Raw genomic sequence first — 15,893 nt, forward strand, 5'->3', positions numbered from 1 at the left:
GCGCAGTGGTTGGGAGTCCGCCGGCCGATGCAGGGGACGTGGGTTCGTGACCCGGTCCGGGAGGATCCCACGTGCCGCGGAGCGGCTGGGCCCGTGAGCCATGGCCGCTGGGCCTGCGCATCCGGAGCCTGTGCTCCACAACGGGAGAGGCCACAACAGTGAGAGGCCTGCGTACAGCAAAAAAAAAAAAAAAAAAAAGCAGCTCAGATGGTTAGCTTTCTCTTCTTTCTCCGCCCTTTCTTCTTCCTGCTTGTGGCTCTGCTTAGGACCCTGTGACCCACCCTTACAAAGACAGCAGGCAGAGTGTGCGGTCAGGAAAGCCCCACCACGGGGCCATCGTAGGGTAAAGAGGCCCAGTTCCATCAAGGAGCCTGGACACGATCTGAGACAAGCAGAGGTGAATTTTTAACTTGAAGAATGGAGGCTCTAATGTGGGGGGGAGACAGTGAGGGAGATGGCAGTCTAGCTGAATGTCCATTATCTGGGTCTGAGCTTCTGTGACCTCTAATTTTAGGACACACCTTTCTTATTCTAGACAAACACGGACTATTCACTGGGAAAGCACCTCTGAGCAGTGTCTGGGTCTGGCTGCCTTGCTGTGGCTAGAAGAGATGAGATAAGCCCTAGGGGAGAGGAAGGAAGCTGAGGATGCTGGGCAGAGAGAGCCTAGGCCCAGAGGGAGAAGGAGCAGACAGACTTGGCTCCTGTCTTGTTGCTAAGACTGATTCAAGTTTGAAAATTCTAGAAACGTAGGCCCCCCTGAAGCCTTCTGTTCAGGCATTGTAGTACTCGGCTGGTGTTTGCTGTACCACACGGAATACTTCCCGACGCGTAGACCTGGAGGTGGCGTGGTGGAGTAGTCAGGGAGCTGGGATTGAATTTAGGAGGACTCAGCTTCCTTTGAGCGCCTCCGTATGTAACCATGGGCCGTCTGCAAGGTGAGGCTCGCATTCCTCATCTGCGTAAAGCAAGTTTTAAAGGTCCCTTACAGGTCTGGACCAGGCTCAGCTGTTAGCAATTCACATCTCTTTTATAACCTGTGTGACAATTGGATGCAAGTTGAGTCTTATTCATTCTTTCACCAAATACTAAGGGCCTACAACGTGCAAAGTCCCCTGACGGGACCCTTGGTGGGCTCAGCTCCTCCACGCAGACGGTTGCCCTGCCTTCTGTTGGAAGCTGGCGGGTCCTTTCAGGTCTTCTGTTAACAGCCCTCTTGCTCACCAGTGCCCCTGCCCCCAGGAAGCTTTTCCGGATCAGGTTAGAAATACTGGAGGCCTCTGTCATCCATCCTCTCTCTTGCTAGTCCCTTTCCATCAGGGTTATGCTTCTCTCACCCCACCAACATTATTTTCTTTTGTACCTTAAAAAAGTTACACAGTTAAGCAGGAATACATTTTCCTTGTAAAAGCATTTTAACAAAATCGATAAAGGGAAACTTCTCTTGACAATTCCCCAGCCTCCCAACTTAATTGATTAAGAAACTCAGCCATCCCAAAGAGGTAGAGATGCAGGCTAACGTATGGATGGGAATGAGGTCTAGAAGCTTCCAAAGCCTAAACAATTGCCATTAGGATCAACCTGTAGATGTGAGCGTTGACCTCTTTAACTAAAGGGCAAGATGACCAAACTGGACCTCAGAGACTGTTCTGGTACCGGGAGCCAGAAGCAGCAACTCCAGGCCTGTCTGCTTTTCCCAACCCCCCAGCTACAGGAGCTTGACTTTATGAAGCTGGTGTGTCCTGCCGCCTGAGATAAAAGTCAGGTAGTTCCAAGTTCAGGTAATGGAGGTTGCACAGGACAGGATGATTATAAAATCTGAAAAGAGGAAATGGGCAGAAGGTGCCTTTGATGCCTGGCCAATGTTCCTGATTACAAAAGCAAAATTGTAGCAGGCAGTAAAGTTACCTGTCCAAGGCCTGGGTGAAGGTCTGTAAGTGGAATCAGAGAAGTGAGAGATTACTGCGGCAGAGCTGGGCTGGGAAACAGGAGACAGTAAAGAATTGCTTGCAAATGCACACACCCCAAGAGGAGGAGATGCCACGGATAAAATAAGACCAGCGTTAAGTTCGGGGCTCAGTTGAGCCCTGGAATGCCCTTTGTGAGGAGGTAATGAGATCACATGGCCTCCTTCATGGGAAGGAGGCAGGCTGAGAACTGGAAGAGCTTGTTCAGTGGGGTTCGGAGGGCTGAGCCCAGGAGGGAAGTGACCGTGGATAATGAGCTGTCCCAGACTGTGCCTTGTGGAACACTGGCATTCAGAGGCGCTGTGACGACTGCCAAGGTAGAAGTAGTCAGAAAGGGCTTTGTCCCTTCCAGGAATAAGGAGGGATTTTACCATTGCAGATGCAATAATAAAAACAACTACCATTTTAACGAGTCCCTACTGAGTGTCGGGCTCTGGGCTAGGCGCTTATGGCCATTAAATCCGGTCTTCGTGATAATCAGGAGGCGTTTTTTTTTTATCCCATTCTGAAGATGAGGAGCATGAGGCTCAGAAAAGCTAAGTAACAACCTGCCCCAGGTCACACAGGTAAATGATGGAGTCAGAAAATGTACGTAAGGTCTGTTTGGGGAGGGAAGGGAAAAATCAGAACCAATAAGTTTAAGGAGGAGGACAGAGACAGAGAGAACAGACACAAGAGCGTGAAATATAACACACACCACTAAAGACCTACATCTTTACATAGCTGTTTAACATGTGTGCAAAGCGGAGTTCTCAGCCAGAGTGGCCTGGACACTGTGAGCCAGTCCTCTTAATCTGCTTCTCATAGCAGCATCTGGAACGGGGTGTCGCATCTCCTGGCCTTTTAGGAATATGCAAATAACCAATCCTTAAGCTCACCAACTTTCCAGGAAGGCTCCCCAGCCACACCCACCCCGAATCCTGCAAGCCCATTTCTCTTGGCCCTCTCCTGGTGTCACTGAGAGGACGGGTGGCCGATGTAGAAATTACGTTTGCATCTTTGTTATTAGGGCACCTTGCATCCTAAGGAGGCAGATGCATTTCGATTTGTTTTCTTCTCAGGAGCCCTCTTCCCAGCTGAAAATTCCCTGGAGGAGGGGGCAAAGACAGCCCCTGTGTTACACCCCAGGGAGACTAACACTGCCTTGCTAGGTAATGCACAGCACCCTGGGTTCAATGGCCTTTTCTTGGCTTTTGCTTTTAATCTGAGAATATGTACTTGAGAAGCTCTCATTGTAAAAGAAACCAGACAGAAGTATAGTGAGCATGATTTTCATGCCACAGATATGACTATACAAGAAATACCATGGTACTTTATTATTTTTTTAATTGAATTAAACCTGACTTCAAGGTCCTATCCTGCTAGGTCAATGGAAATTTGTTTTCATGGGAACGCCCCTCATAGAGCAGCCAAACTGAAATAGCTAAGGGACATCTCTGATACTTGTTCACTCTGGTCTCCACAAATATGCCCATTGTCCGAGCACAATCCAGGTAGGCACAGCATCTTTGCTAGGGTCCAGCCTCCTGGGGTCCACCCCTTCTGGGGCACAGGCTGTAGCTTCCGACAACTTGGCACATCTCCAGGCTCCTCCCCCCCACCCTCAAGATTCCAGGAACTCTGACCACCTGCGCCGCTCCCCACCCCCACCCCCAAGCCGCCTCTCCTTTCTGCTTTCAGGACACTCACATTTCCTCAATGAGTTCAGTCTTTCATGGAAAGTCAGGAAGATAGGTCTTTAGCAACATTTGCTTTTGGCCAGTGCCCCTGAGGCAAGGAAATAGAAGGCGAGCCTCTCTTCTTGGAACGGGAGGAGGGAAAAGACAGGAACAACGTATAAATAGCTGTCATTCTTTTTTAGTTTAGGAGATAGAATTGTTAGAATTCGGTGATTGGCTGTTGGTGGTAGCGGTAGGGCGTGAAGGAGATCCGAGGAGAGGAGGAAGATAACATCTGACTTGGGTAATAGGTGGATGGTGGTTCAGGTCCCTCAAACAGGGAACACTGGAGGAACGGTTTTGAGGGATACAATGATTAGTTCAATTTTGAACATGCTGAGTTTGAGGTGTCTCATTTAAGGTTCTTCAGGCAGAAACATCCAGGCCCCTCCTGGGGTCTGGGACTCAAGAGAGGTCTGGGCTGCACATACGTAATTAACCACCTCGACGTGGAAACCAAAGCCGTGGGATTGGCTGGGGTCACCCGGGGGACCATGGAAAGTGAAAAGAGAAGAGGGCCTAAGACATTCCTGGAAGTTACCACCAATATTTCGGGGACTTGTGTTTGGGCCTGTATGCTTTAGGAATGTATAATTAGGAAGGCAAATTTTCTTGGTTATGAATTGGGGGAAGGTATCGTGTTTTCAAAGTCAAATGGAGATTGTTCTTAATTTTTATTTTTTTAATTTTATCCTACTTCTTTCCATTTCCTCTGATCTTCTGCTCTCAGCTGTGTAATCCTGGGCATGTTACTTAACTGTTCAGTGCCTCAGTTTCCTCTTTTTTTTTTTGGAGGGGGGGTATGCGGGCCTCTCACTGTTGTGGCCTCTCCCGTTGCGGAGCACAGGTTCCGGACGCGCAGGCTCAGCGGCCATGGCTCACGGGCCCAGCCGCTCCGCAGCACGTGGGATCCTCCCGGACCGGGGCACAAACCTGTGTCCCCTGCATCGGCAGGCGGACTCTCAACCACTGCGCCACCAGGGAAGCCCTCCCCTTTTTTAAAATGGAGACAATTATAGGGTTGTTATGAGGATAAAAAGAGGTAATACACAAAAGCGCTTGGAACACTCACTGGCCACCATATTTACTCAATAAATGTACACTCTCATCAGCAGCAGCAGCATTAGCATGGACAGTGGTGGGTTTGCTATGTGTTTCATTTGGAGTTGCATAACTCCAGAGGGTGGAGTCAGAGCTGGGTTCTAATCTTGTGTGACCTTAATTTCTCTGAGCCTCAAGCTTCTTCCTCTTCTTTAAGTGGGGATGAGCACACCTACCTCATAATGAGATAACATCTACAGGCTCTGGCATGCCAAAGGCATTTACTAATGGTTCATTTCCTCCTCTTCCTTCTTCCATAGTAGTTAGCTCAGGACCACGGAAGTCTGGTGACTGCACCACGTTTTTTCCCCTCTATCTCAGCATCCTACCATGTGGCACTACAGTACGGTACACGTTGGTTCCCCCGCAAAGGCCTGGGGGCAGCGTGGTGGTGAAGTATTTGAAAATCCTTCTCTAAAGACTACTCTTCTCCAAAGTGACTTTCCCCATCTCCACTGACCCTCTGGTTAGCGAGAGGCATCTTGGAGTTATCTTGAGAAAGCTGGACCATGGGTAGGGTGTGGGAGCACGCACAGCAGTGGCTGTGCTGAAGGGAGGTCTCACATCTTTTGTTCTGCTGGAGCAGCTGACTCCTGACATCTCACCACACCGGCCTGTCCTCTGCAGTCACCAGGGAGATCCTTCTCAAACACAGATCTGTGGTCCCTGCTCTTGCCGACCTTTCATGCCGGACCTAACTGCCCCCCCCAACCCTCAGCGCAGGCCGCTTGCTCTGCCAGGAGCGTACCCTCCCCCCTGGTTGTGGGTCCACTGGGTGAACACATACCTATTTAGTCCCCAAGGAAGCACTGAGGTCACTCTGCCCTCCTGCATGGGATTGTTGGTCCCCCTCCTCAGGCCCTCCCCCAGGCCCTTGAATGAACCTGCATTGTAACATCACAATACACAGTGTTTGCACGCTTGTCTTCTGAGCTTTAAAGGCAAGGAGCCTGTCTTATTCATTGTTGACTCCTCGTTGCATTGAACAGTGCCTGGCACCAAGAGGGCCTTCAGTGTTGGTAGAATGAAGAAATGAATGGGCAGACAGACAGACTAATGGAGCTCGTTGAGATGGGGGCTACAGCTTCACTAGAGCCCCCAACCTCATGCCCTAGCCCATTTCTGGGGGTTAGGGGGATATATAACCTTTCTCCCACACGAAACCTCGATCACCACCAGACTAATAGTCCTTAATTTCTGGGAGCAAGAATGGACACTCCTCCCATCTCATCACCCCCTGCCCAAAGATTTCTATTCACAAGGATACAGTTCAAAGTGAGGTAGTGCATATGTATTGAGAACCTACTATGGTCAAGGGACTGCAGTGATACAGTGAGAGGAAATAGCCTGAAAGTGCTTTCAAAAAGTGACCGTGCTTTTATTTATTTTATTTTATTTTTTTGGCTGCGTTGGGTCTTCGTTGCTGTGCGCGGCCTTTCTCTAGTTGCAGAGAGCAGGGGCCACTCTTCGTTATGGTGTGCGGACTTCTCGTTGTGGTGGCTCCTTTTGTTGCGGAGCACGGGCTCTAGGCGCGCGGGCTTCAGTAGTTGTGGCTCGCGGGCTCTAGAGCGCACGCTCAGTAGTTGTGGCGCATGGGCTTAGTTGCTCCACGGCATGTGGGATCTTCCTGGACCAGGGCTCGAACCCGTGTCCCCTGCGTTGGCAGGCGGATTCTTTCTTTCTTTCTTTCTTTCTTTCTTTCTTTATTTGGCTGTGTCGGGTCTTTGTTGCTGTGCACAGGCTTTCTCTAGTTGCAGGGAGCGTTGTGGTGCACGCGGGCTTCTCATTGCGGTGGCCCCTCCCGTTGTGGAGCACGGGCTGCAGGCATGCAGGCCTCAGTAGTTGAGGCACGCGGGCTTCAGTAGTTGTGGAGCACGGGCTCAGTTGCTCCGTGGCATGTGGGATCCTCCCGGACCAGGGCTCAAACCCGTGTCCCCTGCATTGGCAGGCGGATTCTCAACCACCGCGCCACCAGGGAAGTCCTGGCAGGCGGATTCGTAACCACTGCGCCACCAGGGAAGCCCTGACTGTGCTTTTCAGTCCATCATTGACATTATCATGTTCGTAAACATCTTCGTAAATTCAAAATTCTCTCTGGTTCCTCTGATGGTTCTTTCTGGACGTCCTTTAGTCTAACAGCAGTAGCCAGGGAATCGTGGGCAGCTCCCTAGTAGGAGGTTCCCTTTCTTGCCAGAATACACTGGGTTTCCACCATGTGGGAACCCCTGGCCCATAGGATTATCCTTTGTCACAGGACTCTAGGAAAATTAGATACAAGGGCGTATTAGGATCACCCTGAAGGAGAAGAGTGTGTATAGAAGGGCAGTCTCATCCCTTTGAGGAGGGGCCCTCTGGTCTCTGTTAGCATGTATAAGGCCCACTTCCCCTTAGTCGTTGCTCAGCACCAGCCGGGCTAGAGGCTCAGGGTCTCGGACTGGACCTGCCATACCCTCAGAGCAGGTGGGCTGAGCGGGCCGCATCATTGCTGAGGACAGGACAGACTCCTAGGAATTGTGCTATTCAAGGCTTAATAGCACAATAGCTTAGCCAAGCCTCATCCCAAAATAGTTCTCCTCCCTATCAGCACCCTGCTTAATCCCAGGATAAGCAAAGGGGGCTGTTGAGAGGAGCAAGATGGCACCAAGTGAGAAGACCCAAGCCGCAGGAGAGATGGGAATCTCCATGGCAACAGCTGCCGGGGAGACAGGAGGCCCCAGCAGCACCCAGCAGCGCCCTGGGGGAGCGAGGAGGGAAGCAGGACTCTGAAGCCACTGATATAGGCTCGCAGCCTGGGGTTGCTGGAGCAGAATTAGGAGGTGAGAGAGGCTGGGGCCAGGGGAAGAGCCCTTTGCAGCTGACCAGTTTGGAAAAGCAGGGCTTGAGGCTTGTTGGAACGGCTCTGCAGCAGGCTCTTCATTTATACACCCCTTGCTCCCATCTGCCCCCACCTCCATGTGTCCTTGGCCCTGGCACCCCTGAAATGACAGCTGGTGGCTCCTGGCTTACCATGAGGCTATCTGATAAGAAGGCCCCCTCTTTCGTGGCAGCAGGAGACCCGCCAGGTACCTGTGAGACCAGTGGGGACGTGCGTGGCTCTCCCAGCTGTGGCTTCTGCTCCCTAGAGCCCCCTAACCTGTCTCTCCCTCTCTCTCTGCAGTCCCACCCCCTGTACCTGTGCAACGCCAGCGACGACGACAATCTGGAGCCTGGATTCATCAGCATTGTCAAGCTGGAGAGCCCCCAGCGGGCCCCCCGCCCCTGCCTGTCACTGGCCAGCAAGGTAGACTCGCACTTGACCCCCGCACACCCTGAGCCCCTGCGCGCCCAGCTCTGGACCACGAGAGGTCCTGTGCTCTTTGTCTGCTTGTTTCCTGAGAGTGGTGTGCTCAGTTCAGGTTTTTATAACCCATGACTGGTCTGAGAGACGTGGAAATTCAGGCCACTGTCCTCTCCCCACCGGCCATGTGCCAGCAGAACGTTTTGGCTGTCATCTAGAGCACGTGCCCCATCCTAGCTCTTCCCCCATCACCTGGACATTCCTACACCCCTTCCCCTGCCTAGCATCAGAGCAAAGAGGGGGTCAGCTGGAGGGCTTTTCCATCTCTCAGAAATATTCACTGAGCACCATGCAAGAAGAGTGGAAACAGAGGCCATTAAAACACTCTTCCTCCGAGATCGCAGACCGGCAGCCCCACACTTCCTCAGGGCACCTTTGTCTGGAGCCGGCGCAGCTGCCACCTTCCCACTGTCAAGGGCTTTCTGGTTTGCCGTGCTCCCCACTGGCCTGCTACCTCATAGAGCCTGTAAACGTTTGCATTCGTGACCCCTGCTTTAACATTAGTTACTATTTTCTTTGTGCTTACCATGTGCCAGGTGGGACATGGGATAGATACTTCTTATATATCAATTCTCATTTACTTTTCACAACAATCAGGAAAACTAGACATTGTTATTCTCTATTTGACCTATAAGACAAATGAGGATCAGAAAGCTTAAGTAACTTGCCAGGCTGACAGAGATAGGAAGGGGCAGAGCTGAGATTTGAACCGAGCCTTGTCCACTTCTCAAACCTGAGCTTTTAACCTCTGCGCTCTGTTACCTCCCATTCTGGCTGGAAAAACTGAACATACGTGAAAAGAGTCCCATGGTGACCCAAGCCAGAGCGTGGTTAGATTGTGGGTGGCACGGTCAGGCAGACTTGGGGTGGGGGTCCTGCTCCCAGGGGTGGTGAAAGAGGAGGGTGACAGTCCCGCCCTATGCGCCTGCTCCTTGAACTCTGGCCCAGGGCATTTGTGATCCTCCCGAGAGCTGTTTCCTGGGCCATGAGTCTCAAGGAAACAGCCTGGGTTCTTACGTGATCCCCCAGGGGGCAGGGACTCGGGCAGGACTCGGAATGTGGTGCCCACGGATAGGGGAAGATATTCTCCCAGCCTGGTGCTGATGCAGAAGGGACCCTGGGGAGGTGGGAGATGGGGTCCAGGACACACCTGAGCAGCTGGAGGGTGTGGTGTCTCCGCAGGACGGTAAGCGTCCTACTGGCAGCAGCATTTTGTTAGGCTGAAGCTACCCTACCTCTGACCATTTCATTTCCATGGCTTGACAAAATATGGGCAAATGTCATTCATTTATTCATTTGGTAGATGAGTGCCCAGTGTTAGGTAGGTAAGTATGAGTTAGAGAGAGGGGAGGGAGACAGACAGATGGAGGAGGACGAGTTCCGAGAGCTCTACTGTCCCTCTGAAGCAGCGTATGATTTCACATGCGTGTGGGCGCTCGGCAACCCGCCGGGCTGTGTCCACACAGGGGTTTTCTTCTCGCCCCTAGAGGACCACTCTCCTGTAGGAGAAATGAACCATGTGAACAGACACTGGGTGACAAGGAACATGGTCAGTGCTCTTTGAGGTACTTGATTAACCTTGTTGGGCCTTTGTTTCCTCTACCATAAAATGGGACTTTTATTTCCTACCCCAGTGATCATGGTGAGGATGAGAAGAGTGTACATCAAGTGCCCAAACAGTCCCTGAGCTAAATGAAACACAAAGTCAAAAACCCGTCAGGAGTTCAGAGGAAGCACCTTGGCTGCTGCCCTGTGACCTTTTTTCTTTCTGAGGTCACTGCCTGAGCTTCCCGTGCCCACCCCCTCCCCCTGCACCACACTCACCCTGCTTCCCCTCGCCCGTCTTCTCCCCGCATCACTCTGCGGAACTGCTCTGGCCCCAAGGTCTCTCGCGGGTCAGGTCCAAGGTATCCCTCGGCTCTCTCATCCTGTGACCTCACCAAGTAGCTCCTACCTGGGATCCCCTGGCCCGAAGGAGGTCTGTGAAGGTAGTAATGTGGGTCTTTGGGCTACTTCCAATATTTTAGACTTCCCACAGGCTTAACTGAACTCTTCATTTTTTTTGCTTTCGGTTGAATTCTATCAGTTCAATGTGTTAATACAAGTTATCTCATAGGAAAATGAATTGTGCATAATAAATGCAGTTAGCTTGGTAAAACATATTTAAATATAGGGCTTGTGGGAGGCATAGGGGAAAGGTGGGTCTTTGGTGAGGAAATTCAAAAACCACTGACCTCAGTCAGCTCTGCTCTGGCCAATCAATTAGTGTCAGCGGTGGTGTCCCCATCCCCGGAACTGGGGCTCTTGAGCCAGACAGCCGCAGGTCTGGAGCTTGGCTTCTCCACGGCCCCTCAGTGTGACCTGGACATTTTAGCTCAGCTCTCTGAGCCTCTGTTTCCCCATCTGTAAAAGGGGAACAGTAACAGGGCTCATATCTTATAGTAGTTATGAGGAATTGAGGAGACAGTACAGAGGCCAAGCGCACAGCAATCACTCAATAAATGACTGCAGCTGTCACTGCTGTCCTTGTCATTGGCATCATCCTATGCTTTCATAGTTAGCAAGGTTGGCCTTTTTCTGTCATGGTTCCCTCTTTTGATCTCTGACCCTCACTGTAGTTCTTCTGGACTCTCATTCTTGTCAGCATACCACCTTCCTCCCCCTACCCAGTCACCCAGATTGGTTTCTGTTTCTTTATTAGCAACTCCACAGCCATCCTTGTGATTCCCCAGGCCCTGAGCCCCTCATGCATGGGCTGGAGCAGTGGCCTTTTGCCTGGTGGAAGGAGCTGGCTCTGGAGGCAAAAAAGTTGGGTGCAAGGCCTGCCTTTCTTACCACAGAGAACACTCCCTGCTAACCAGGTACTTGGAAGGCTGAAGTCCTGGGTGGGAATTCTGCCTCCACTGCTTATCAGCTGTGTGACCCTGGGCAAGTTGTTCAGCCTCTCTGAGCCTCTGTTTTTTCCTCAATTCAAAAGTGGAGCTGATGCCTGTCTTATGGAGTTGTTGTGAGGAGTAAATGAAATCATGTACGCAAAGCACATGGCGATAGCTGATATGATGATAACTAATACTTAAGAGTGGCCTAATGACAGATACAAATAAGTAAATAAATACTTAAGGAATACTTACTATGTGCCAGGCGCATATTATAAGGCTTTACGTGGAGTAACTTATATAGTCCTCAGAACAACCCTGTGAAGTAGGTCCTGTTATTAGCCCTAGTTTACAGAAAGGAAAACTGTGGCACAGAGCAGTTAAGTGACTTGCCCAAAGTCTCACAGCTAATGGTTGATGGCAGATTTAGTACTCAAACCTAAACAGTCTGGGCAGAGTGGGTCTCAATAACGGTTATATCCCCTCTACTTCCTCCTCCCCTTGCTTTCAAGCCTAGGTGAATCCCACCTCTTGTATTGAATCTTTCCTAACTGGCTCAGCCCAGCTGGGCTACTGGGAGCTTGGCTTCCCTCCTGGCGTGCTGCCAGGGTCTCTGGCCGTGCTTTTCACACCAGGTTTCATGGAGGTGCCTTGGCAGGGGCTGGGGTTGGGGGGAAGCCAAGGGTCCTTCTTACCCCTAATCCCACCCTCAACCTCAGCTCGCTTTTATATGTTTTGTATTGACGATTTGTGTCAGTCTGTGTGTGTGTGCGCGTGTGTGTGCGTGTGTGTGTGTGTGTGCGCGCGCGTGTGTGTATTGTGGGGGGCACAATGGAGGGAAGGGCTTTCTGCAGTGAAAAGAAGGGTTTGGAAACGACTGGTCTGCTTCATTCATTTGTACTCGAGAATGTTGTTATCAGCATTATAATCGTACGTATATGCTTTGTCTCCACAGCTAGATTATGAGTTGTTCTGGAGGGCTTGGCCTTCCCTGGCTTGGTGCCCTGAGCACAGTGGGTGCTCAGTCAACCTTTGATGAGGAGGAGATACACAGTGACTGTCACTGTGTCTGGAGAGGAAAATCTAAGGTGCAGGGAAGTGCAGAAGTCCTGGAACGTATTGGCTTCCACTGCTAAAGGCCACGGGCAGCCTGCGCGCTGCTCTTAGAGGGCTGGCTGAATCTTTGCAGCTCCCAAAGAGGTCTCTGGGTTGTCTTTCTAAAGCCCACTCTTCCTGTCTGGAGGGCCTGCCCGTCCTCTCTGTCTTCCAGGTTCTGGTCTGGAAGAAGTGCTTCTCTCTCTCCCTCCCTCCCTCTTGCTTGGGTGCGGGCGGACTGCAGGGCAGCATGGGTAGCCCCTGAGTGGGCTGCCATCGGGCCCCAAATCTTGCTTTTTGAGTCCTAGAACTCTGAACACAGGCACCCACTGTCTGAAAGGCCTGTTTGTTTCCCCTGTTGGCCAACCCTCTCTCTTTGATCACTTTTACAACTTTGTAATTATGGGCTGTAACCGGCTGGGGTGTTTGAACGTCAGGGTAATTACTTTCCACCGTTCCTACCCCAACCCTTCAAAAGGAGAGGGGTAGGGAAGTAAGAACATCTCCAGAGAAGGAAGTCTCTGCCCTTCCCTCCTGCTCTTCCAGGCTGGGCTGGGTTCAGGGTCTCTTTCTGGGGATGAGAAACACAAGGCCCTAGTAGCACTGAGGATCCAGGAGTCTCAGTTCTGTGACTACTCGGGTGACCTCCCCACCCCTTGGTTAAGTCATGGACTATGAGATTAGCAGAAGGAGTCCTTCTCCCTTTCCCCTAGGGCTGCTCCCATGCCCTGGTTTGGAGGGCTCTGAAGACTGGACAGCTTCTTTTTGCCTGGGGTCGCCTGGGCGGGGGAGACTTCCTGGGAACAAGCAGGCTAGAGGAGGATGGAGGCTGTGACCTCTCCATTTCTTCAGCAGTTCCATTCTCCAGTCCTGTGAATTTCCAGTCAATTAGCCTGGCGAGCCTGGGCCTGGGCTGGGCCTGGGTGCTGGTAGAGAGAGGGCCTAGCCCAGCTCCTCAGGGAAGGAGGGAGGGAAGAGGGAAGGTACCCTCCTGGCCGAAGAGGCCCCGCTTGAGCGTCTCCACCACCCTCCCGGGGCTCTCCTGCCTGCAGGCTGCCTGTTCTGAGGGGCCCTCTGGCCTCTGCGGCCGCCTGGGGAGCAGGGATCAGGGAGCGGGAGGCCAGCCGCTCCCCTGGCCTGCCTGGCAGGAGACCTGCCCCAACAGGCTCTCACCGGGAAGGGAAGCAGAGATCAAAGCGCTGGAGTGTGAGCCCCAGCCCCGGCTCCTCTTCCTGACTGCACTACTTGCGGAAGGGTTAACTCCTTCAGTGCCTGCAGGAAGGCCGGAAAGGATCAGCAGGCCCCAGGGGCCTGAGATCCCAGCCTGATGCCTTCGCAAGGTGAGCCTTTGCCCTAGGGAGGAGCGCTGGAGAGCGCTGGCGCCCGGGAGAGAGGCGACAGTGAGGCCGGAGCAGGGTCTGTCTGTCGGTCCTTTGCCCTCGTGCCTCCACCGCCCCCTCAGCTCTTATCTCCCTGGTCTTACCCCACACCCAGAGCCCCCAGGTTCCTGCTTTGTGTTCTCTCTGTGGCTCTGCCCTCTGCTTTGCCTGGTTGGCTAGATCCTCTCAGAGCCTTGGCGAGCACGCATGTGCATGTGCATGTGCACGTGCGCACACTTGTGTCCTTGTGGGAACAGCCCCTCGGGTCCCTCCCAACCCGAGTCTCTACTGCCACCCTCAGGGAGGGGGTGAAGGGATAAAGCACCAGACAGGGACTCCAGTAGGTCCTTGAATAGGAGCCAGAGAAAGAGTTGCAGACTAGAGTGTGGCAGGGAGAGAGAGCCGTGAGACGGGCTGAGCCTGGGGCTGTCATAGGCGCCTTGGGAGAGAGCAGTGTCCCAGGATCCAGGAACTTGGCCCGAGGTGGGGGACGGGATGCTCTGCAGGCTCCTCTTGTCAGGCAGGGCTGGACCCTGGAAAGCCCAGTTCTGTTCTGGAGGAGCTGTCCACCTCTCTGTACTGGGGACTGGTCACCACACACCCCCAGGCCCTGGGGGCTGCTGGTCGCTCCCTGCTCTCGGTTCTCACACTTCTTCGTGAAGGCGGACTGGAGGCACCCTGACGGCAGGGGCTGTGTCTTATTTGTCCTTAGGCCTAGAGCCTAGTCCAGCCCCTGGCACCTACTAAACCCTGTTAGGGGTTTGTTCCATTACGAAAGGAAGGACTGAATGTTGTCCTGGAAGGCAGTGGACCTGGGTGAGCTTGGGGCGGGGCAGGGGATCCTAACCCCACCGACCCCTTGCATGTGTTATATGTGGGAGTGTACAGAGGTGTGGTGTGTGCAAAATCCTAGGAAGGCACGTGAGGGGGCGAGGCCGGGGCGAGGCCGGGGCGTGGATGGGCTGTGTGTCTGACCCCTGCGGGACCTCTGCTGTGTGTCTCTGCAGGCCCGGATGGCGGGGGAGCGGGGAGCCAGCGCCGTCCTCTTTGACATCACGGAGGATCGAGCTGCTGCTGAACAGGTACCCGGGACGTGGGGTGTTTGAGGAGGGGGCTGGACGAAGGAAGAGAAATGTGCCGGGGAAGAAGTCAGGACACAGCCACCCTTGTGGGCACTTTCCCTCCTGCAGCTGCAGCAGCCCCTGGGGCTGACGTGGCCAGTGGTGTTGATCTGGGGTAATGATGCCGAGAAGCTGATGGAGTTTGTGTATAAGAACCGAAAGGCCCACGTTAGGATTGAGCTGAAGAAGCCCACGACGTCGGTAAGCACGCCAGGTCTCCAGCCCCGGCCCCAGCACCTGCTGTCACCCGCAATTTTTCCTGCGGTGACTCTCACCAAAAGCCCTTAGACTCCTGGAGCTAAAGAAACCTTGGAAACCCTCTAGCGCAACTCTTTCCACCAGCTGTGCACCTCTAGGCAAGTTTCTTCCCCTCTCTGAGCTTCATCTGCAGAATGAACAGATTGGGTCAGCTGAGCTCTAAAGTTGTTTTTCAGCATCGTGGTTTCATGGCACAGAGTAGCAGAGCCAGAATGAAACCCTCGTCCCCAGGCCCCCTGAATCCTGGCTGGTATTTCTCCATCGACTGGGAAGCTCAGCCGGATGCTCACTGGGTAGCTTCCACCTTGTAGAGGGGTCCCTGTCCCCTTTTTCCCAAGCACATGGGTCTCGAGATAGTACCTCTCACAGCAGACATTTGGAGGAGTGCCCGTGGGCAGAGAGGGACCACCTAAGCCCACCTGCAACCTCATCCCCTCTGCTGGAAGACTCAAGGGGCCCTCCAGTTCTCTGTGTGTCTCCTGGGCTCCTTCCAGAAGCGTGACCCTTTCCATCTCTGCTCGCTCCCCCAGCCAGATTATGACGTGTGGATCCTCCTGACGGTGGTGGGCACCATCTTTGTGGTCATCCTGGCCTCGGTGCTGCGCATCCGGTGCCGCCCCCGTCACAGCAGACCGGTGAGGCGGGTGGGCTCCCTGGTGGAGGTGGGCGAGTGCACGTGTGGGGGAAGGTGGGGAGCAGGAAGGACAAAGTGAGGAAAGAAGGTGCCCTTACGCCTGTGAAACAGTTTACACCTAAATCCCCCGGCAAATGACTTTGTTGATTTCCAGCAGCCTCTCTCCACAAGAGTCCTCATTTGTTCATTCATTCACCAAATAGAGTGAGCACCTGTTCTGTGCCAGACACTGTTCCAGGCGTTGGGGATAGTGCAGTGAACAAAAAGACAAAAGATTCCTCCCCTCGGGGAACTTTCATTCTAGGTAAAATGAATGAGTAAATAAATAAGTAAAATGTAAGTAAATGAATAAGTAAAATACGCAATAATTTAGACGGTGGTGTGTGCCAGGGAGGAAAATAAAATAG

The 15,893-nt window shown here is 52.8% G+C and overlaps 1 protein-coding gene across 2 annotated transcripts in view; it reads left to right on the forward strand.

Moving 5' to 3' along the window:
• Nucleotides 1–15,893, forward strand: part of RNF43 (ring finger protein 43) — a 61,222-nt gene that overhangs the window by 37,539 nt on the left and 7,790 nt on the right. For both annotated transcript variants that reach the window (XM_030881706.2, XM_060290121.1), the window contains 4 exons: nucleotides 7,944–8,066; nucleotides 14,481–14,555; nucleotides 14,664–14,795; nucleotides 15,383–15,487. In XM_030881706.2, coding sequence (XP_030737566.1) covers nucleotides 7,944–8,066; nucleotides 14,481–14,555; nucleotides 14,664–14,795; nucleotides 15,383–15,487 — 435 coding nt within the window. The remainder of the gene's footprint in view (nucleotides 1–7,943; nucleotides 8,067–14,480; nucleotides 14,556–14,663; nucleotides 14,796–15,382; nucleotides 15,488–15,893) is intronic.

Source organism: Globicephala melas, chromosome 20, assembly GCF_963455315.2.
Source record: "Globicephala melas chromosome 20, mGloMel1.2, whole genome shotgun sequence".
Taxonomy (NCBI): Eukaryota; Metazoa; Chordata; class Mammalia; order Artiodactyla; family Delphinidae; genus Globicephala; species Globicephala melas.